The sequence below is a fragment of the Neltuma alba genome, unplaced genomic scaffold, assembly GCF_004799145.2.
Source record: "Neltuma alba isolate B1F8T4 unplaced genomic scaffold, ASM479914v2 tig00010556_pilon, whole genome shotgun sequence".
NCBI lineage: Eukaryota > Viridiplantae > Streptophyta > Magnoliopsida > Fabales > Fabaceae > Neltuma > Neltuma alba.
The window spans coordinates 121813-146617 of NW_021635423.1; the positions used below are offsets into that span (position 1 = coordinate 121813).

The 24805-nt window shown below is 32.3% G+C and overlaps 1 protein-coding gene across 1 annotated transcript; it reads left to right on the forward strand.

The window, feature by feature from the left end:
- Positions 1-6731: 6731 nt before the first annotated feature.
- LOC114756985 (receptor-like protein kinase HERK 1) lies at positions 6732-9440 on the forward strand. The gene is made up of 7 exons (XM_028945973.1): positions 6732-7371; positions 7488-7532; positions 7652-7762; positions 7856-7954; positions 8322-8540; positions 8962-9077; positions 9168-9440. The coding sequence occupies exons 1-7, from the start codon at positions 6732-6734 to the stop codon at positions 9438-9440; spliced, it is 1503 nt and encodes a 500-aa protein (XP_028801806.1).
- Positions 9441-24805: the final 15365 nt, after the last annotated feature.

The window sequence follows — 24805 nt, forward strand, 5'->3', positions numbered from 1 at the left end:
GCAACACGAAACTTGGTTACGCTACATATAGACTTTTTATCATTTTCTTTTAACATAGCTCTAATGTCAGAGGATGAGAATGTTGCTTGCGGACTTGTGGTGGTTTATTTAGAGATCATTACGGTTCTTTCTCACTTGCTTCTGGATATAAACTAACAGCTAGCTAACTCGTCTATAAGAAAAATTAGTTAAGTATGATTAATAAGAATACTTTGAATAAATTAAGAAAGTTAAGTAAATTAGTTAATTATAATAAATATGACATGTTTTTTCTAAAACACCATAATCATCTTTCTTAATATCCTTCATACCTCTTCTACTTGATTATGGTTGAGAGGTATTTATATGAGTAATTTAGAAAAAATTAATAAATATGAGAAATAGATATTATATTTATTATTAAAATCAATTCAACGATTAGGTTTTATATTAAAGACCGGAGGAATATCATTTTGAAAAAAAATATATTAAGATTTTATATCTAAGACTAAACCACAAATAATTATTTTGGCAAGGTGAATGGACTATGGAATATCAATATACCTCATTAACATTAGAGATAAAGTTGTGGTTAATATCATTTTAGTGGTTAAAATTTAAAGCTAGTGATTTTGTCACCTGATATTTAACTTTATTTTGATCCATCTTAATGGAATAGTATTTTTAAACCCCTGAAACAAGAATTAAAACAAAAATGAAGTTAGATTTCAAAGATCAAAATCAAAATAAGTTAAATTTTAAAGATCAAAATCAAAACGAAGTGAAATTTCAAGAAGTAAAAAAAAAATATATTAATCCTAAATCTCTTTGGAAATATTGTAACCCTCTTTTTTTTTTTTAACATGAACATTAAAGTTTGGTTTCAATGTAAATACTACCTCCAATCCTAATTATAAGAGCTAATTTGATTTTTAATTTAATCTTAAATGTAAGATCCCAATCCAATTTATCTCTTATATTTAATCCATTTTTTCCCAACTACCCTTACTTATATTCCATTAACTATAATCAAACACTACAACAATAATTCAAATAGATACTATTGCATGTAGAGAAATTCTACTTCTCTCCACTTCTTATTTCAACTATTGAATTAAAATTTGACTGGATTAGTTTTAATATTTTATAAATATATTAATAAATTTTAAAATTATTAAAATAAATAAATAACTCGAATTGTTAAATTTTACCCATCACTGTTTAAGTAGCAGTGAAAAATATTTAAAAGATTAATTTATATCTCAAAAAAAATAATAGAAAAATAAAATTCTAAGGCCTAAAAAATTATTTTTAATTTATAAACGAAAATCTGAAATCACAAACCAGAAATTAGAGATCAAAAATCTAAAGAGATTGATCTGATTAGGTGCTGCCAAGCCGAAGTTTAGTGAGGTCAGAAGAATGGTGCAGGCGATCAAGTATTGTGTAGGGCTACTTTTAAAAATTTCATAAGGATATTTTTGAAAAATAGGTTTTATTTTTTACCATATTGTGTAGGGTTTTTTTTAAAAATTTTATAAGGGTATTTTTGAAAACTAAGTGATATTTTTTTTACCATTAACTAACTTAACTAAACTTTTAATCTTCTAAATTAATCAAATAGGTTTTATAATTAGAATTGGAGGCAGTATTTTTCTTGCATTGGAAAATTAGCCAATTGCTTCATTTTTTTTTACCAATAGCCATTGGCTTGGAATCAAGGAAAGATATTCACATGGTTCATGGAGAATTAAAATATCATTAAATCTGCAATTGTTTGACGTAGATGGAGAATAAATTATTTTAATCTCCAAAAAAAAGTTTATTTTGACAGAGATAGATATCTCTGATCTCTAATTACTTTAATAGGAAGTCAAGATTCAAATAGTCATGGGGAATTTAAATATCTCTGGTTATCTTCATATGCTATATTCTTTTCATGAGCATATTCATCAAAATTTAATATTAACAGGTAGATTAAAATTACAAGAAACGGATACTACCCATCTATATATGTGTAGCTTTGAAAATATTGACTATTGAATAAAATTATTAGTTGAAGACCAATTTAATCCAAGCCAAAAAAACATTCGTTCTAAATTTTAATTTATTCTAAATCCATCGGGGTTTTTAATTAAAACTTGAAAATGAAAAATATCTGTCAAATGCATAATTTCTTTATATGTTGTGCATCACTTTAGTATATTATCACTAAAAATTATGCATTCTTTGGTTTTAATCACAAAAAAGAATAAAAATGTTTTAAAAAAAGTACACTTGATTTGAATTTAAATAATTGTATATATCCTTTTTTCCCTCAACTGCCGGAACTAATAAAATGCAGCAAATCTACTATGCTACTTGAAGAGATTGTCAGTCTTATCTTATCCAAGAAAAGTGACATAACACACACTGGCCTACTAAAATCTGCCGAATAATGGACGGCCTATTAAGATTTTTTTTTTTTTTTGAGAATTATAATGAGGTTTTCTGTAAAGAAAAAAATTACAAAACAAGTCTTAAAGATTGTTATTCTCCACTCTAGAATTGCTTAAGTTGTTATTGGACTTTTAGTAGTTATTTCTCTTACATAGGACTTGATTGTAATTCTTTTTTTTTGTAAAATAAATATGTCATTTAGCAATTATGGATGTGCACACAACTATGGCTTGGATACAAGTTCACGTGTGCTGAGAAAGAGATGTTCAAATCTCTAATATTCTATATGATCTTACTGAGAAATTGATATTAATCTTATATATAAAATCTATTTTATATATTTAATAATTTTTTAAATTAATTATATTAATATTTTTTTCAAATAATCAAGTAGGAGAAGAAATAAGAGAATAAAAAATGATTATGATTTTTTTAAAAAATAATTTATTAACTAATTTAATACATTTTTTAATCTACCTAAATTGATTAATTAAATTTTATATTGAGGATTAGAGGAATATGATCAAAAGCTTATCTGGTGATCTATTTCACTAGCAAAGTCTAATCTGTCATTATGACATGCTTTTATGTTTTATGTCACGTTTATATTTTAGTAAAGTAACTTCAAATAAAAGGAGAGATTCCAACTATAACCGGATCGTGATTTTATGTCAACTTTATGTCACGCAAGAAGTAACTTTAGTCATTTAAGTGCTGGTAAAAAAGAAAAAAAAAGCCTTAGTCATTTAAGTGAGGTAAAAAAAAAAAACTTCAGCCATTTAAGAATCTTACGTCATGTAAAATATGCTGAATTATGTTTTGTATGAAAGTTAATAGAGTCGAGAATCTATACAAAGTCAACCGTGAGGTCATCCAGTATCAAATATCTACTCCTTGCGTCCTATTTTATAAACAACAATTATCATCTCTTTCTTATTTCTAAATATAAGTAATATTTCTAAGTTGTCTTAAATTTTTATAACAAATTCCTTATTTTACCCTTAATACTCAATATATTTATTACTCCTTCCGTTCCTTATTATAAGAGACATTTGATGCTTATGGCATGTTCCTATATATAAGAGACACTTAAAAGTTGTCTCTACTTTTTTGTGTTGATTTCCTATTTTACCCATATTTATTGTCTCCAACTCACACTCTCTCTCCCTCCCACTTCTCTTTCTTTCAATAATTTAATTGTTCTCTCTTATACTCTCTCTCCTTATTAATGAGGGCATTTTTGGAAAAAAAATTATATTTTTTACACATTGATTGTTCTTAACTAATTTTAACTGCTTTTTTTATCAACGTAATTTGGTTATTCATCTCTTATAATAAGGAACGGAGGGAGTATCTCATTTCCCAAACCATCATCTTTCCATCACACATTTTCTCTTTTCCATAATTCTCTTTATTATAATAATTTTCTTATTCCTCTCTTATACTCTTCCCCCATAAATAAGGGCATTTTAGTAAAAAAAACACTTCTAATTTCTATACATTTATTATCTTTAACTAATTTTAACTAACATTTTGATCTACATGATTAGCTCTAATATTGCTTATGAAAAAAGACAGAAGAAGTATCTATCAAATGCTGGTGTCCTTTTCAGTTGTTTTTGTAGACATGTCCTAATTGCTTTACATTGCCTCCATTTTTAATATAACAGCTAGTTAGATTTTTAATTTGATCTTATATTTACTACTCGATTCATTTTATGTCTCATATTTATTTTTATTTTTTAAAATAGTCATTATAAAAGTTACACATATTAAAGATTCTATCATATAGTAGTTCTGGCTAATAAATATGCTAAGTAAAGATATTTTGAGGAAAACAATTCGTATTTATCACAAATAATTAATGTACTAAAATTAGTCAACTAGTTTTTATATTAAAGGGTGGAAGGAATTTGGCATTTTGATAGCTGGCATTGTTAGAGCTAATTGACGTATTGAGACAAATCACTTTAATTTGTCATAGTGGAAGGTCTTATCATTAAAAATATTGATTACACTCATTTTAGAGGTTTTTCAAATAATGAATTAGCCAAATTTCACAAGCCTTTAATATTTCTAATTTTGGGATTCACATAATTAAAGTTGTTTACGGATAAGGATTGGACAAGGACTTGGGTCCTTACAATCATATATACTCTTCCGATCCTAAATATAAGACCTTTATACACACTAGTATAAGAGTCTTATATTTAGAATTGGAGGAATACAAGCCTATATTATGCAATAATTATCTTTAATTTTTGTTTATTTTCATTATAATAAAAAATAATTTTTTAATCTATTTATTAGTTACTTTCAGCATGTTTTATGATAATCTAGAAAAACTTTAACCCTATTAATTTTATCTCAAAATCTAATAATTTTTTAACTTTATTTCTATTTATATATAATTTTCAAGAAAAAATAACGGTCTTGTTATAACCAAAAAAATAAAAGAAAAAAATAGCCTATGAGATAATAAAATTTTTAATGATGTGGTTTATAAATAATTTAAAAATAAGTCACTATTTTTGTTTTAGGAAAAGTGAAAATTTTGTCTCCTAATGACATGTTTTTTATTTTTAGTAATTGTATTTGAGGAATTCAGTTATATATAGGATAATTTGCAAATCGAAGACTTTTTCTAGGCCAGCTTGAAAATGGAGTTTTAAAACTATAGCAACCAATGGAGTCATTGAAAAACAGTCAATTTTGAAGGTCCAAATCGTGATTTTCTGAAAAAGTATATTAACATCCACACGCACACATTAAAATCAACTATGAATCCAAAATTGAATTCCTCTGTACATGCTAAAGTTAATTATGAATAATTAAGTTATCAAACAGTCATTTCATTTCATAGCCAATTTTATTGGCCTGTCTCTGAGTTAATATTTCAATCATTAGTTTGTGTTAATATTTATGCTATGGTAATATAATTACTACCTTCGATCCTATTTATAAGATTTCGTTTATAGTTTATAAATAAGCTCTTATAAATAGGATCGGAGATGGTATTAAATCTTTTTTTTATCTGCTTTTACTTTTTATTACATTGGTTTATTGATTTTAAATAGGAAAGTAAAATGCATTGAGTCCCAGAGATCGAGTTTTAGTCGATTAAACTAAAACATTTTTTTTTTTGGCCAGCTCGATTAAACTAAAACTTAGTGTGTGGAGTTTTCTATTTGTTTACTAAAATTTTAAAAACCATTCACATCGAAGTTGACTTTCATTTTTTTTCCTCTTGGTAATTGGTAATAAGCGAGTCCTGAGACCCAAAGAAACAGCCAAGTTTTTTTTAATCCAAAACTTCGAAGTTCGTATGTTGATAAAATGAATATCAAAACTGGTATGCATACAAAAAAGAGGTTTCGGTCCAATGAAAGCGACCAGTCACTCGTAACGTGATAAATTAAGGTTTGAATCCCCACTTAAAAGGCATTCAACAGTGCTTTGAGCAAGCATGTTCTTTTGAGCCTGCTCCCGTTCCACATATTCTTACTGGTTAATTCCTGACAAAGCCATACACTTTGATTAATTTTCGATCATTTAATTCAATGCATTAGAGGGTTAAATTCTTGCTACGGTTTTTGCTTGAGCATTTCATGCTTATTTTATTCTGAGTCAGAGACTACAATCCGGCATTTGTCCTTACTTGAGGGGGAATATTGTATGAATTGGTTATTACAAGTCACTCTCATTCAAAGCGGCAGGGTTGAACTGGGAACAATATTTTAGTTTGCCTATAAGGATAAAACAACTAGATAGGTAGAGAGAGAAAGAAAGAGATGTATAGTACTATCTCGGTTTTTAATATAAAAGCTAATAATACTATCTCGGTCTTTAATATAAAAACTAATTAACTAATTTGAGTAGATTAAGGAAGTTTGTTAAATTAGTTATTATAATAAGTAGTTGTTATCTTTCCTAAAATACCCTTGCTAATCAAATATATTAGTTTTAACATTTGATGAAACTTTTAATATGTGCAACAATTAAAGGACTATCTTTAAAAATAATAAATATGAGAGATAGTGGATTACGTTATTATATTTAGGACTAAATTAAAAGTCAAACTATTTTTATATTAAGGATCGGAGGTAGCATATAATTGCTCTTCAGCCATTTGCCAAAATGCCTCTTCAAGTCCAAATCCAGTGTGGTCATATTTACATATTGGACTCATCAAAAAGTGGTATGATAGTGACATGTTGACCACATCAACGTGCTTATATCAACCACTTTCAACATTAAAACGCCTGCAGCTGTATCTGGTCTCACATTATTGTTGCTTTTCCGGCTCTGATACAATGAAGTTTCAAGGGAAAAACTGCTTCATATTGCTTCTATTGTTCATCACTCTTGATCGAGCCTGTTCTCAAACCTCTGCTGCTGATTGCATCCTTGGAATTCAGTCTTCTACATCTTTGAATAACAATAATAGCTCTGATTGTGAATTGCACAGCTGGGGAGGTTTTATAAATAGCTGTTGTGATGGATTAGATTTCAATGCTTACCTTTATGCATCAGGGATGTATGCCAACCAATCTGGAAAAATATACTTGAATTCCTCGGAGCAAGAAACTTGCCTTGCCTCAATGAATATTAAAGGATGTGGGGTGGAGAAGCTAAGGACTGGAGCTGGTGGTTGCTCTGACTTGTCTGTCATAGATGTTATGGACAAACTTGGAGAGAAGTTGAGAAGATTAGATGAAGATTGTATGGCTTTGAGCAAGGCTGGTAGAGAAAAAGAGACTTGTACGGCATGCTTAAGAAGGTGGGAGGAGATTAGTGCAATATCAATTGGTAAAAAGGAGTCAGGCTCAGCAGATTTTGATGCTAATATTTGTAGATTTGCAGTACTAATCTCACTTACAAGCATCAGACTTTATGATAGGGACTCGATTCAAGCAGTTTATGAATGCCTTGGAACCTACAGCCTTTCAGCAGGTGAGGGCTAGAAAAAAGTAAATTTCCCTTTTTTCAGTCAATTCAATCACACTTATTTGAATTCATGATTTTTATTTGATCTTGTTGAACTTGAAGTAATTCACTGACTGTTACAGGTAAGCAAATAGGCAAAACCGATGGCAGTTCTAAGCTCATCCCAGGTAGTTCTTTTCCGATTCTCTGTAAATCTTAGTCCTACATTATATTCTTGTTCTGAGGATAGGAATCGATTAAGGTTTTTCTTGTCCAATTTTAACTGTTTGAATCATAAATGGAACAGGTCTCTGGATATTACCTTTTGGCATAATTGGAATCGTAGTCCTAGGGTTTCTTGCAGTATGTATCTTGAATAGAAGAAGAAGAACTATTAGTTCTCCAACGAAACAAGAAGGTGACTCAGAAAAAGATCCTACACAATTTCCTTTCTGGTCCAGAAAATCTGTGTGTGTGTTTTTGTCTTACTTGAATGCATTTAATTATTTAGAGGCAGAGGATTCGAGCTCTCTTAAGATAACCATCAAGGAAGTTTATATGGCGACCAACAATCTTAATGCTTCAAATTATATTGGTCAAGGCATTGCTGGTAAGAATATCCCTCAGCTTCTTGAAAAATGTGTTTTCTGATATCTGTTCATAACAATTTAATGCCTCAAAACAACAAAAAACCAAAAAGAGATGACTGAGACAAAGGCTACAAGGTAGCATATATAAACTCATATTACAAGCAATAGGACTTAGGGTTACATTAAACCTTGTTAGCATCTGCTACAGCCAAGATCCTATCTACACCATTTTCTGCTTGCAATAATGGCAGGTTTGTAGAAAATGAGAAACTATGCTGATATTATTGATTATCTCAATAATTGTGAAATGATCAAGGAAATCCAAATGAAATAAAGCAATTATATAAAACCTTCCAAATGAATTGAACTTGTTTGGAGTTATTACAGGAAAAGTGTACAAAGGTCTACTTTCCAACGGTCAGCATGTAGCCATCAAGCATATTATGGGTGAAGCGTACCTGGAGACATTTGTTAGAGAAGTGAGAAGCCTTTCTCATGTCAGACATCAGAACTTGGTATCTTTGGCCGGATACTGTGACAGCGAGGGTGAATGCTTCCTAGTGTATGAGCTATGCCACGAAGGAAACCTCTCAGATTGGCTGTTTGGTATCACTTGTTTTCTTAGTCATCCATGGAGATTCTTCTTCTAACCCTCTTTCCTTATTTACTACCTCTGGCCTTTAATATAAGAGCTAGTTGACTAACTTGAGTAGATTAAGAAAGTTTGTTAAGTTAGTTATTTGTAATAAATATATGTTATCTTCTCTAAAATACCTTTGCTAATTATGTGCATTAATTAGAACTATCATTTGATTGAACTTTTAACATATGCAACCACTACAATGACTACTTTGAAAAAAAAAAAGGATAAATACGAGAGACAAAGTAAATTGGAATATTATATTTAGAACCAAATTAAATTTCAAGCTCGCTCTTATATTAAGGACTCAAGGTAGTATTTTTTTTGCCAGATTCTTCCAACCCTCTTCCCATGTAAATTCTCTAACACATTATCACTCTATGACAGACAAGGATAAAGTTCTTTCATGGATTCAGAGACTTAAGATTGCAGTTGATTGTGCAAGAGGTCTAATGTTTCTCCACACTTATCCAGGTGGCTGCATCATTCATCGTGACATTAAGGTGACAACACTGTACTATGCTTTGTCTCTGGCTCTCCATTAGTCTATTTATTCTCTGTCTTTGATCTCCTGTGACATGTCGTATTGTCAGCCATCAAACATTCTAATTGACACCAACATGCAAGCAAAGCTTTCAGACTTTGGATTGTCCAAGGTAATGGACCTCGACCAATCGTTTGTGAGCTCTGAGGTGAGAGGAACATTAGGTTACATTGATCCTGAATACCGGAAAAACCGCCATGTAAAAGCCTCCGGAGATGTCTACAGTTTTGGAATCGTATTGCTGCAACTTCTTTCAGGACAGAAGGTCATTGACTTCAATTTCCGGAGACCAATGTCCCTAGATAAAATGGTGAGAACCTAATGATCATGAGTAAAACACACACACACTATAAGTGGATAGGTTTTTAAGTAGGATTAAGATACATCCAACACCTCGATACATTTTTCCTGTGGCATTCGGCATTCAAAAATAATTTGTGATTTAGGGTCTGTTTGGGTAGCACCCCAAACCATGGTTTGGGGACCCAAACCATGGTTTGGGGAAAATGCTACCCAAACACTCTTCCAGATATTTAAAACCACGGTTTGGGGGAAACCATGGTTTTGAACCCCCAAACCATGGTTTCACCAGAAGCTATTTCGGTCTGCTTCTGGCTCCAATTATTGAAGGGTGATGGTGGGGCCCTCCTCACATGACCGAACAGCCCCCAATTATCCTCTGGCTTCAATTATTCATTCGGTCGAAACTTCAAGCTCCCATTCCAGATTTCCAGTCGGTCCATTCCAGAGCTCCAGTTCGGTCGTCCTCTCGCTTTCTTCCCCAGTTCCATTCATCGTCAAGCACGGTCTTCCTTTCCCCCTTCGGTCTTTCCTCCTTGACAGAACGAGTCGCCGCCCGTGTTGAAGAGTCGCCGTCCAGCCATGGTTTGAAGGTGCCGGTGAGAGAAATCGCAGCTCGGCGGAAGAAGATCGTAGCTATCAGTTGTGAGTTCCGGCGCTCAGGTTCGCTCTGAAGCATTCCGCCGCGGTCAGTGTTCCCTGGCTCTTTCTCCGGCGCTCAGGAGCCGCTCTTCTCGTTCGTGCTTGGTCGCCACTAGCCCAGTCGCAAGTGCTCCTCCTGCAGCCGTCGCCGCCGCCGCCACCGGCCCTGCTGCCTGGTCCGTCGTTCACTCTCGTCGCCGTATTCAGTCCTCCATTCAGGTGAGTCTCTGAGTTCGTTTTAACGACCAAGGTGTGACCGTTAGTTCCCGGCTTAAGTTGATCCACTTTGACGAACACCGGCTTCCTCTTTGCGGGTTTATTTGCCCCACCGCCTTGCTGATTCGATGCCATTGTTTCCGATCCCGGATTTCTGTGTTTTTCCTTCACGGATTCACAAGTTCAGAAAAAGTAATATGCTTATCGGCTCTATCAGTCTATTGATTCTGAAAAGTTATGTGAAATTCAAGTTGTTTGGCCGATTTATGCCCTGTGATGTGCTGCTGCAATAAATACGGTTATCATGGTATTTAATCTAAAGCAGCCAAAGCTATTGAGTTATGATTTTTTATCATGGTATTTAAAATCTGATAAATTAAAGGTGTATAAATATGTCCGGTTGGTTTGAGCATGATATAGGGTATCTTCGGTTGGTTGATAATCTGTGAATTTGTTTTTGGTTCTGAGATCAGTTTATCTAGCTCCACACCGGACTCTCATACGTAAAAATAGAGCAAATGGAAATCTGTGTTTAATATTTGTAGTTTGCCGCCTTATAATTTTTACGACCACTCAACGTTGATGATGACCGGGCTGTCTAAAATTTTGTTTTATATACTCTGCATTGAACTTGTCATGGCTTGTGGTCTGACCGGGGTAATATTTTTTTTTTTTCAGTACTGGCTTGGGGTGTTTGGTGGGTGCTGGTTTTGCTTGGTTGATAGTTATTGCTGACGTTCTGCTTCAGTGGTGGGTTGATTTTCATTCGAGGATTCATTTGTGTAGCTTGGTTTATCTAATTTCAATCAGAGGATTGGTTTTTGGTCTATTCAAGTGATTAGTTTTTCCAGAGACATATATTTGTAATCCTTATGTTTTATTTTGAGTAATCCTGTTTTGAATAAAAGTATAGGATGTTGTATTTGTAGTAATTAAAATTAATTTATTTAATTTTTTTCTAGTCATGAAAGGAATGGGAACATAATTCCATTTTATGTTGAATTAAAAAAATTAATTACTTGTTATAAATACAGATTGAATTTCTTTTTGTTTTAAATAATAATGAAAGAAAGAAAAATGTTAATATGGTATTCATAGTCGATTTGGGTAACAATGACACTTGTTATTTCAATTAATTTTGAGTTGATTAACCTGTGATGACTGAAGAGCTGTAATTGTGATATAGCATAATGGGTAAGAATACGGTGAAAGCTTCCTGGGACTACGAACCACGAAAGTGTTTATTGACCTCTGCATTGAACTTGTGCAACAAGGGGAAAGAAAAGGTACTAGCTTAACAAAGAAAGCTTGGGATATTCTTGCTGATAACTTTACTGCCAAAACTGGAAGAGTATATGAAAATAAACATATTTAATATTATGTTTTATAAATATATGTACACATATTAATTATGTATTAATTATATTATCTTATATATTATTAATTATGTTAGTAAAAATTATTTCATTAACAATTTTATTTCTTCAAATCAAAATAAATCATAAAATCTATCCCTTATATAATTATCATATTAACTTATACCCTTTTTGGTAATTTTCACATGTAAAAAGCACTTCTGGTAATAACTATCCAAACACTCTCACTTCTCAGAATCACTTTTTCTCAGAATCTATTCTCCACATAATCTATTCTCCACAGAATCTATTCTCCAGAATCACTTTTCCAAACCACGGTTTGAAGTCATCCAAACACACCCTTAATTTAACATTCTAAAATATCTTTTTAGTAACACTCAGTATCTTAAAGTATTTTAGCAAAATTAAGGGGAATGACCTAGAATAAAAGTGTATATTGGAAGAGATGGTAAAAATCATAATTATTTAGAATGACCAAATATTAAAATATAAATCTAAAAATACTAAATTATCCCTGCCAAAACCTCCTAAGTTAACTCCTGCCTTTATAATTTTAAAAAAAAAACAAGAACTTATTTTTTTCGATTGAGGGAAAAAAAAACAAGAACTAAAACCAAACCACCCATCATTCCTATGGCTATGACCATACGTCTTCTTTGTTAATTTAAGCTTTTTCCCACCCAGACTATACTGATATTTTTATTTACAATATTTTTTTGGCTTACACGCAAGTGCTTTTAAAATTCTAACGGAGGTAATCCTATTTACCAATGTGAAAATATATAGATTATTTGGATTTTTTAAAATTTTATTAACAATATGTATTTTTGTTTTTAAAATTTACATAAACTTCTTCCAAAATTATACAACATTTATTTTCAATCTAAGTTTGTGTTGATTCTAAAAGTAAAATTCTAATGTACTCAAAAAAATTCTAATTTTATAAATGAATAATGTTTGTGTATTTTTGTATAATAAATATTTACGCAAGTTGTAAAATTTGAGAGAAATTCTATTTAATTTAGTCAAGTTTAGAAATTTTTAGTTGTTTTACAAACAGAATGTAGGAGGGAACGCGGGAGGGAACGTGGGAGGTATAGTTAGGGGCAATTTAGTATTTTTAAATTTATATGTTAATATTTGGTCTATTTAAATAATTGCAATTTTGATGATCCTTCCTAATAATATTATCTATTCTAGATTCTTGTTTGTAATTTTTTTTCCAAATATTTTTCAGTAGCAATCAGTATTTTTTTTTTTTGGCTTGAAGTGGCAATCAGTATCCTAAGTGTACAGTGCTCATTAGTCATTACTATTAAGAAAAATATTTTAAGGGCAAATTTGTACCATAACCATTAAATGGGCATCTCGAAATCCATGGGGATGTCGTATCCAACTGGCAGCAGAATTCCTGAAGGGAACTAGGAATTGAACCAAACATGATAAGTATATAGCAGAAGAGGAAATAGAGAAGCAAATTTACCAGAAGCAGCAGTACCAGCAATAGTAGCTTGCATGTACCTATCCGGCAACTCCCCAGCAGACCCAACGATTCCACCTTGAGCCAGAGCGCCACCTAAAGCCGAAAGCCCAACTGCGCCGACCGTCGCATAGAACCCATCATACAACCCGACCCGACCCTTAATGTACAATGCATCGATGATGGGAACCAGGAGCAAGGCCAGCGTAAGCAGGCCTAGACCAACGTTGATTCGCACATAGACACGGGATTTGTGAGTATAGAGGATGATGATGAAGAGGGACACAAGAAGGACAAGCATCTTAAAGACGGCGAAGATGCGGTCAACGCTGGCTTCAGGGTAGAGGAAGGAGAAGTAATCGACGGCGGTGATGAGGCGTTCCATGGAAGAAGGTAGCCGAAGCCGAGGGTGAAGTAGATGATGTAGGCTAAATGCCACTTGTCTTCAGGGATCTCGTTAGCCGGGGTTTCGCGACTGTTGAGGAGACGAGAGGTATCAGAATCGGGCTCAGAGCCGGAGAGACCCATCGGAAAACCTTGTATCCGGGTCGGAACGTAAGGATTTACAGGTTTTCCGAGGGATCCGATAGTAATACGGATAAATATGAACTGATTAAGGCCTTTCGTGTTCTGAAATTCTGCAAAGGCTGAAAGCAATGGCGCTCGGGCCACCGATCCGAACACCAAATATTGAAACTAGGCGCGGGAAGCCTCTTACCGGTATTTCAAACATTGTTCCGTAACTAAGTTTTTTACCCGAGAATATTAAAACAGAGAAATATTATTGTCGCGGACAAGTAACGTTAGTGTTTTTTTTTTTTTTTTTGGCTTTTTTAGTGCAAGGAGAGATTTTATTAATGAAGATAAAAAATTCACAAGGGGAACACTAACTTCCGTTTTTTAATGAGTTGGGATAATATTACAAAAAAAATAATAAATTTAAAATGAGAAATATGAAATCACGTAGTGAAATTATCAGCCTCTATATTTTCTTCGCCGAACTCCTATTTATTTTTTTAATTTTTTGCAAGGTATATGAGGTACATCTCACGGACGTCAGAGACAAATCTCTTCCGGGACATTGTGACTCTCTGATTTTTTTTAATCTGAATAACTATAGAAAAAAAAAAGAATTTGAGCCATTAAAGTTTGGTTTTAATGTCTTACACGTTACAACCGGAAAATAAATAAATAATACTACCTCCTGTTCTTAATATAAGATCTTATTTGATTTTTATTTTGATTTTAAATATAAGATCTCAATCCACTTTGTCTTTTATATTTATGTATTTTTTTCTAAAGCAATCCTCCTAATAGAGCTGGGAATGCGGGCTGGCGGTGCGGATACGGGCCAGCCCGCAGCGGTGCGGGCCAAAAGCGGTGCGGGCTGAAGTAGCCCGCACTTTGGCGGGCTGGCATTTTGCCAGCCCGAGCCCGCCAAGGCCCGGCCCGCCTAACTTTTTTTTTTAAAAAAAAATTATTACTTGTATAAGTTTGGACTTAGTTTGTAATGTTAAAATTGGATTTGGAGTTTTAAACTTGAGTAATGAGTTATAATAAAATAATGTGAGGATTAATTTATAATTTGAGAAGATATTTTAGAAAAACTAACACATATTTTTTTCTAAATAATTAATTTGACTATTTTCTTATCCAAATTAATTAAGTAGATCTTTTATGTATGTATTACATATGCAATTACATGGATGAGAAGATGTAAATATGAAATTTGGGGGTTAAAATCCTCCAATTATGTTGTATAACATATTAGAAATTATATAAAAATTAAAATAAAAAAAAAAAAAAAGCGGGCTAGCCTGCCAACTGGCGGGCCGCCGCGGGCTGAAAACGGTGCGGGCTGGAGTAGCCCGCACCTTGGCGGGCTGGCATTTTGCCAACCCGAGCCCGCCATTTTTGGCGGGTTGGCGGGCTGGGCCCCGCGGGCCCAGCCCGTATTACCAGCTCTACCTCCTAACAATGATAGTTATAACTAATACACTTATTAGTAAGGATATTTTAGGAAAGATAATACATATTTATTACAAATAACTAACTTAACTTCTTTCTTTAATTTTCTCAAATTAGTCAACTAGCTCTTATAATTAGGATCAGAGATAGTATTTTGTATTATTTCTTAAATATAAGATATTCTATCTCATGATGCGTATTGTATTGGAAAATTAGTCAGTTGCTTCAATTTTTCCTTTGAGCCTTAGCCATTTCCTTCAAATCAAGGAAAGATTCACATGGTTCATGTGGAATTAAAATACCTTTAAATCCCTAATGGTTTAGAGATGGAGAATAAATTATTTTCATCGAGATATCTTTAATTATTTTAATCTCCAAAAAGATTATTTGATAGAGATATCTGTAATCCCTAATTATTTTAATAGGAAATCAAGATTCACGTGGTGATGGAGAATTTAAATATCTCTGGCCATTTTCATAGGTTATATTCTTTTATGAGCACATTCATTAAAAAATTTTATATTAGAAGGTAGATTAAAATTACAAGAAATGGATACTAACAATCTCTTTATGGCTTTAAAAATATTGACTATTGAATGAAATTATCTGTTGAAGACATATTTGAATCCCTGTACAATTTAATTCGATGCAAACACTCTCTCTGTTGACCAAAAAACATTCTTTCTAAATTCTAAATTATTCTAGATTTATTTAGGTTTTTAATCAAAACTTGAAAATATATAAATTGTGTTGAATGCATAATTTGTTCATAAGTTGCGCGCTTAAAATATTATCAATAAAAAATTACACGTTTTTTTTTGTTTTAATCACAGTGCAAGAATGAAAGTGTTAAAACTTAAAAGATACACATAATTCAAATTTAAATAGATGAGTCTTTTTTTTTCCTCAGCTAAAATCTAAAGGTGTATTTGGATTGACGGTTTATTCTAACTGACTTTTGTAAATTGAAGTTAGAGTAAAAATCAGCTAATATAATATGATTTATGTTTGAATTGGTGCTTATAAAAAGTCAATTAGAAAAGCTAAAACTTATTTGAATGATTAACAGAAAAATGAGTTTAGTTGTAAAATGATCAAAAAGGGGTATGAACTTTATTGAATAATAGTATTTAATATTATAGTTAGAAAAAAACTAAAATTATTATGATAAAATAAAAGTATTTTATTTATAAAATTATAAAATAAAAATATTTTTTATCGAGAAAAATTTGAAAACACATTGTAGATAATTAATTAAATATATATAATGGACAAACATGAATATAAATTAAAATTAATTTAGTTTCTAAATAAAGTAAATAAAATCACATAACTAATTAAATCATAAACTTTGCACAATTTGGTCTCTAATTGAGTCATGAACATGATTCATTTGTACAGCAAATGTTAAACTTGACGAGGATGTCTCACCAGCTATATAATTATTGTCTTCATCTATTACACTTCCATGTTCAGCTTGTACAAAGTGGTCATCAATTGAAGAATTTTGCCTGATAAAATTATGCATAGTCATTGTTGTACAAACTATACAAACTTGTGTGTTGAAACTTGAATTTGGGTATATCTCTTAAGATTGCAAGACCTTCAAACAGCCCCCTTACTTGTGAGTTGAAGTTGCAACAGTAAATCAAGTGAAGCAAAAGTCAAATCGAGCAGAGAATGGCCAGTTCTACGCGAAGCACAACCAGGTCGATGAACTTCGATGAAGGACAATAGGTCCGACAAGTATCCAGCACATGCAACGGTGAAGAACGATTATGCAAGCTCGGGTGGACAACCGGCGAAACCAGTTCACTGAGGATGAAGATCTAGGAGAAGACCATACTGATCTGTAGCACAGGTTTTCTGAGGGATCCGATAGTAATACGGATAAATAAGAACTGATTATTTCTTGTTCTGAAATTCTACAAAGGCTGAAAGCAATTGCGTTTGGACCCCCGATCCGAACACCAAATATTCAAACTACGCGCGGGAAGCCTCTCACCAGCATTTCAAACAGTGTTCCGTAACTAAGTTTTTTATGTGAAAATATTAAAACAGAGAACTTACAAGCCATGCCCGCAAATGAGAAAACTCATTCCAATGAGGGGGGACTGATTTGATAAATTTGAACATAGAATCTGTGGGTTTTTTTTTTTTTTTTTACCTCTCAAGGTTGTGGGGAAGTCTTTTACGGAAGTACATGTCTTGTGTAGTTCCTTTCCAATGAGTTTCTCCCAAGTTCCAATAAGCTGTCCTTGGGAAAGAATATTCTTTGACGGCCCTAAGTACAATGTCCCCCACCCCCCAACAGTTTGAGGGTCGTCTATTGCCTTTATGGTATTCTTATGGTTTTATTCATAAGTTGTTTTCAATATATTTTATATAGATTAAGAAAAATTTTAAATTTTATTAATTCTTATTTAAAATTTAATAAACTTTTAACTTTATCCTTATCTAATATACATTATACATCGTTTAAACAAAGTCTATATAATAATAAATAAAAGGTAAAATTATACATTTATATAAAAAATTTCTCTTGATACCCTATAAATAGGACCAAAAATGTCTTTTTTGTTTGTTCTATGGATAGAACGAGAGGAGTATGTTACAACATCATCCTCATCCATAAACAAACAAAAAAAAAACATGCATGTGTTGAAACTCCATGGTGAATCTACGCAACATTGTAATGTCACAATTATTGAAACTTCATGATAGTTTTACGTAATACTCTGTCCGTCTCTTTTTATAAGAAATAACTATCATTTCTCTTTGTTCCTAAATAAAGCAGCATTTGCAAGTTGTATTAAACTTTCATGCCAAATTTCTTATTTTGCACCTATTAATTGTTTATTTTAATAATTAATATATTTATTATTTTATTTTTCAAACTGTTATCTCTCTTCATTATATATTTTCTCCTCTTCATAAATTTTCTATGTTATAATAATTTTTTTATTCTGTTTTTTATACGCTTTCTCCTCCATATATAAAGGTATTTTGAGGAAATGACTTTCAATTTCTACTTCTTTTTTTTTTTTGATACACAGGAAAGAAAAGACACAGAGCTAAAACACCAAACTAAAACAAAGGGAACTAGTCTCCTGTATCGCCAAGAAGGATTTGTTCCAGAGCCACTAGAACAAAGAGTTGCAGGCCACACGCATCTGATAACCCGCGTGTTGCAAGCATATCCGCCCTTCTGATATTGTCCCTTTCAATATAGAGAAAAGAGACCTTCCAATCACGCTGCAGCACATCCTTAATTTCACTGATCAAAGAGAATTCCTCATGGAGCTCAGGGACACTGTTCTGACATAATGACAGCATCTCGAGCCACATTTGAGCAAGATGTTCCTGAACCCTCCATCCCAGGCTCTCTTGAGATCCACAAGGCATCCCCATATCTCCGAAGTGAGAGCGTCTCCTGCAAGGAGCCTGAACTGGAATCCTTCCATAACAGTACCAATACTGTATCTTTAACTAACTGTTTAATCTGTATGTGATGAAGTTAAGTTTTTTAAAAAGCGACAGAGCCAATAATATTTTCATGTCACAATTGTAAAGGCTACCAAACGAAAATGCACCATCTCCCATTTGAATTTAGATTGCGATGGACGTGCCCTTTAATTAATTAATTCATGTACATGCATATATATGTGTGTGTATATGTAGCATATTAAAATTATGTATATAGTATCAATACATATCCGGCATAATTAAATTCCTAATTTTCAGAAACATCAATTCCGCATATGCTTATACTCGGCGAACTCTATAATCATTTCTTTAAAAAAAAAAATTTATGCTTTACTAGACAATTCTTCTTGTACAAAATTACTTAAATAATTTACTCGAGATAAAAATATACACATGCAGGAATTTGCATTCCCGTCTCTTCCAACTGATGTCAAATACTCCATCGAATTATCTCCCTTCATATATTCTATGCAATCTGACTAAATTACTTCTCTTGTTCTTATTATAAAAATATATGATAAGTTGTTGTGGAAATTACATGAGTGTGTGTCAAATAAAGTCCCACATTAGAAAGATGAGAAGAAGACCAAGTGTATATAAGAGATCAAATATCCTTGGGGAGGTAAATGGGCCAAGGGGAAGGTGGGCCTCGTGCACACGACAACAGGCCATCAGAAGAGAAACGCAGTTGAAAACTGACGATTCTTCCTGTGTGTGAATTAGATGTGGTAATGCCTCATTTTGCAAAAATTAGTTTAAATAAATTATGTGCTTACCAGAAAAGTCTTATTTTTGGACTTATCGAAATTGAAGTGTTGCCGTCTAGTTTTTGTGGCCGACCGTTGTGTGCGCCAACGTTCGTGTTGTTCTGTCTCCAGCGGAACCTTCGACGAAACAGAGGGATGCATCTTCCGGTGATGTGGCCATTCGCATCTATATAAGGGATGGTTCAGAAAGCGTGAGAGCAATCTGTGCTCGTCTTCTTCCTCTCCTCTGTTCCCTGTGTTACAAACTCTTTCGCTGTTCTGCCGCCTTGCTTCGCAGGAAGGGTTCGTCTGATCCTGGGGAGTGCCGCTTCCTGTTATGCCAAGGGGTTGCGGAATGTCTCTCAAGGACAATGTTCTTGCGACGCGACTCGAACCGGATTTTGCTATTCCTCCTTTGCTGCCGCCAACATAAGTATGATTAAAAATATGTATTTTAGGAGATTACGAGAACACAACTATTTATAATTGATCATGTTATAAATAGTCATAGTATGCGTAGGTTATTAAGCAGGAAAGGGGCAAGTGCATCCAGCTTTTATATGCATTCTTTCTTATGATAATGCAAAGATATTGGGTGAGATTTCAAAGTTAACCCAAAGATTAAATACCCGATCATCAATGAGTTTAATTCCGCATTAATCATTTCCTTTCCTATCAATAAGTCTTGAGCCATTTTCTGATGGTGCATTTTTATGCGGCAGCGGCCTTGTTCGGGGAAATTAAATTTTATTTTATCAATCTCATTTTTCTTACAATTATCTATATAAGATTTTTTTATTCAAGAAATTAAAGAGCATCGTTCATTATTTCTTTTTTTTTTTTTTTTCCCTTTTGGTTACGAAACTCCTTCAATATTAAATTCAATTTCCATTTCCATCGGTTGAAATAGAGTTAATGTTTGGTATCTATTAATATATAAAAGTATAGTATAAAGCAGGGCTTAATGAAAAACTGCCAAGTGGCCTCACCAAGATGCAGATAAATGTCTTATTTTTCTTTTTTTGTAAAAATAAAAATTTTATGAACACCTCTCCTATCTATACGTTCCTTATCTCATTATTTTAGTTAAGTTCTTTTTTTACATTTTAGAATTAGAAGTTATCTTGAAAAATATTTTAAATTTAAAATTAATGATAGTTGTCTATTCCAAAGATATTTATTATTTGTTTGCATTTGAATTGTATGAAATAACTTTCTTGATTCCGTAAATTATGGCATGTATAACAGCCGTGATATATTTTTAAAATTTGAAATTTACGTTAATCTTGTAGTGTTAATAATTATTTTAAAAGTAGAGTATAAAGCAGGATTTACTGAGAGATTGCCAAGTGGTTTCACCAAGATGCAGATAAATATGTCTTTTTTTTTTTTGTAGAAACAAAATTTGTATGAACACCTCTCCAATCTATGCGTTTCTTATCTCATCATGACAAAATTTTGTAGTTATCTCTCTTAATAAATGTAGCAGTTATCTGACATTATTTTAGTTAAGTTCTTTATTTACATTTTAGAAGTACAAGTTACCTTGAAAAAATATTTTAAATTTAAAGTTAATGATAGTTGTCTTTTCCAAAGATACTTATTATTTGTTTTCATTTGAATTTCATGAAATAACTTCTTTGATTCTAAAAATTATGGCATGTATAATAGCTGTGATATATTTTTAAAATTTGAAAGTTACATTAATCTTGTAGTGTTAATAATTATTTTAAATTTTAAATTAAGTAATATACCAAATAAATATAACTTCCCAATCCTATTAACCAATTATCTTTTTATTTATACAGTTTCAACAATTTAAAAAGATATTTAATTTGTCTCTCATGCCTTCTTATTTTTATTTATTGGTTGCTTATTCAATAATTTTAAATAGAAAAATAAATGTGGGCATTTTTTTAGTAGATAAGAAATGGCCCATTTTATAATTTCTTAGTTAATATAATGGTTTTGGATTTCAGATTTTTACAATTAAAACAAGCTCTTTAACACTAAACTATATATGATGACTTTCCCAAGATGCTGTATGGTCATTTGATATGATAAAACTTATCTCCCCCCCCCCCTTCTTATTGGTCGATGTTTATCTGGGTGGATCTGAGGATTAAGGAGCCAAAAAAACTCTGCAGTTAGAAACTAAAGTTTTCTCAAAACGTTCACAATGAAGGTTGAACCTTGAATCCTTAATAGGTCCTCAAGCTAAAAGATTTTATTCCTTATATTTGCTTTAAAGGCAGATTTTCAGAACAAGTAATTGATCAAGTGGCTGCTAATATTTATCATATGTAATTATTGACTAAGAAATAAGCCTATGTAATTATTAAATCAAATATATTAGTTTCAACTCAATTTGTCTTCATTAATTTTTTGTATATCATGTAGCAATATTGCTTTTGTCCTATTTAGTTATTAACTATGAAATTATCCTATGTAATTATTGAATCAAATATGTAAATTTCAAGTAACTATATAATACAGAAGTTAAAGCCATTGCTTCCTCTACATATCCTCTTTAGATATATAACATAACTATACTAAATTTGTTGATGTTTAGTATGCACTAATTTTGGCTTGACTAAATTTTCAAAAAAGACTACTCTACCAAATAATGAAGCTGTATATATTGCATGCTTTGAAATCATATGAATATTCAATTCTTAAAATTAAGCTGAAATTATGAATTAAAATAGAGTATTATCTTTAACTAATTATTTTGTGGTAATTAGGGAAAGAAACAGCTAGGCCACGCCAGGCCATTGTCTTAACAGGCTCGGCCTGATTTGTAACAAATAGACCTGAGTCTGGCTTGTAGCTTGTTAAAGGCTTCTAATTTAGCCTAAGCATGGCCTATATAAAGGCCTGGTTTGGCCTGAAACATGTTAACAGGCCTGTATCTTTTAAAAATCTATAAACAAGCTAACAGGCCTAACAAAACACAGGCTTAGGCCTTTAAACAGGCCGAGAATAGGCCTTAACAGAATACAGGCCTCTGCCTTTAAACAGGCCGAAACAGGCCACTAGTGATCTAAAACAGAGCTGCCAAACAGGAAAAAAGAAAAGAGAACATACAACTAAATAAACTCAAATAAAATCACAATCCACAAGTACTTAAAATACAAGTTGAGATACTGTTATTAATCAACATTCAACAAGAATATACCAAATACAACAACATTACAACAAAACAAGTTTAAGAAGAATAGCCACCAGTCGCAAATCATCAAATTTTCAGCATAATTTCTTCATCTTGTTCGAGCACCTTGAAAAAAAAACAAATCAAATATATAATATTAGATCATATCATAATTTAAGAAGTAAGAAGAATAAGAAATGATATAACTTTTACGATACAAAATTTATACCTTTGGTTTTTTCCTCAAGCCATACTTATTGCGAAGCCAATCCCCACCACAAATAAGCACTTCAATTGATTCTTCATTCAATTTGGAACAATATTCATCGATAACTCTACCTCCAGCACTAAATGTAGACTCTAATGCCACGATTGAGATTGGAATAGCTAATATGTCAGCAGCCATCTTAGATAAAATCTTATACTTCTTACTATTATTTTTCCACCATTCCAAGGCACTGAAAGAGAGAATTACCATCAAGAATGTAAACACCATCCTCAAGATAAGCTTCCAATTCTGATTTCATTGGGAGGACTGCTTGCTTTTCATGAACAATGCTCATGATTTGATCAAATCCAGTAACTATAGAAGAACCAGGTGCATTGGCAGAAGAGTTGTTACCAGCATTATCAACTTCATTATTACCCATTGTGTCTCCTTTATACATGCTTACATACTCATCATACATTGATTTCAAAGCACTCACCACTTTATCTATATTCTTAGAAGCCACATGATTAGGCTTCTAAATCAAAGGAAAGCAATAATTAACAACATATAATTTGCACCTGGGATCCAAAACACTCGCAATGGCCATGAACATATTACATTCTCTCCAATATTTGTCAAACTTTTCTTTTATTGAAGCTGCCATTTTTCTTATGAAGAAATCACCATCTTCTGTGGCATTGTCAATTACTTGTTTCACTCTCCAAACTTCAGAAAGGTACAAATTTGTAGTAGGATACTCACTACCGGAGATGACATGGGTGACTAGATTGAATACTTCTAAAAGTTTACAAATCTTCTCAACCTTATTCCAATCCTCTTCTAATGGTGCATAGTTGTAATGTGGCTCTCTTTCCTTATAATCAGGAAAGACAACCTTAAACTTCAAAGTAATTGATAGCATCCTATATGTTGAATTCCACCTTGTCGGACAATCAAGAATAAGCTTTCTTTCCTTCAAACGTTTCTGCTCAACACTATCACAAAATGCTTTCAGCCTTGAATCATTATAATTGATATATTTCACACTCTCTCGAACATTATGTATAATGTCCCTAATTCTTCCAAGGCCATCTTGCACCATTAAGTTCAATATGTGTGCACAACATCTAACATGGAACAAATCACCACCTAGAGGTAATGAACTACTAAGTGATAAAGTGTCTTTAAGAGCTCTTAAACAAGAATTATTGTAAGAAGCATTGTCAACTGACACAGAAAACACTTTGTTTTCAATACCCCAAGCCTTCAAACACTTGAAAATAGCATCTGCCACATCAATCCCTTGTCTAGGAGCAGCAACTTTCACAAAACTCAAAACTCACTTTTGAAGATTCCAACCCGGATCAATGAAATGCCCGGTGATAACTATGTATTCAGCTACTTGGTGAGCTGATTTCCACATATCAGTAGTCAAACTAATCTTGTTCACACCTTCCAATAAGGCCTTCAATTGTTTCTTCTCTGCCTCATATATGACACAACAATCATTTCTTGCTGTCTTGCGAGATACTTTCTCAAATTCAGAATTTGCATATTGGAAGCCCCACATCCAAACTTCATCCTCAACAATATTTAAAGGATGTTCATGTACCATAATTGCAGTAGCTATTATTTCCCTCATCTTTTCATTAGAATATCTAGCACCCGGTGTCAAAAATGGATTAATATTCAAATTGGAAGGTTGAAATGGAATAGAAGGTTGCTTGTTTTGTGAATAAACTAGCAATTTCCTTTGCAAACAAGCTTGGACATGTCTCCGAAGATGGCTAGTGCTAGCTCCCTTCCCTGAATAAGCAAGTAGTTGTTTGCAATACTTGCATTTTGCTTTGACCCCCTTATCGGTTTCAATTTGATCAAACTCTTCTCAAATGGTAGAAGTTTTTCACCTCTTTTTTTGAATAATACAATCATTACCATCATTTTCTTCATTAGTTTGTTGACTAGAATCTGTTGGTGCTTGTTGACTAGCTAATGGCATAATAGCATTTGAAGGAACTGAATTAGATGACATTGTTTTACTCTCAAATGGAGATGACACTAACTACAAATGAATCAGAAAGCATATATTAACATTCTATTCTTAATGCAAA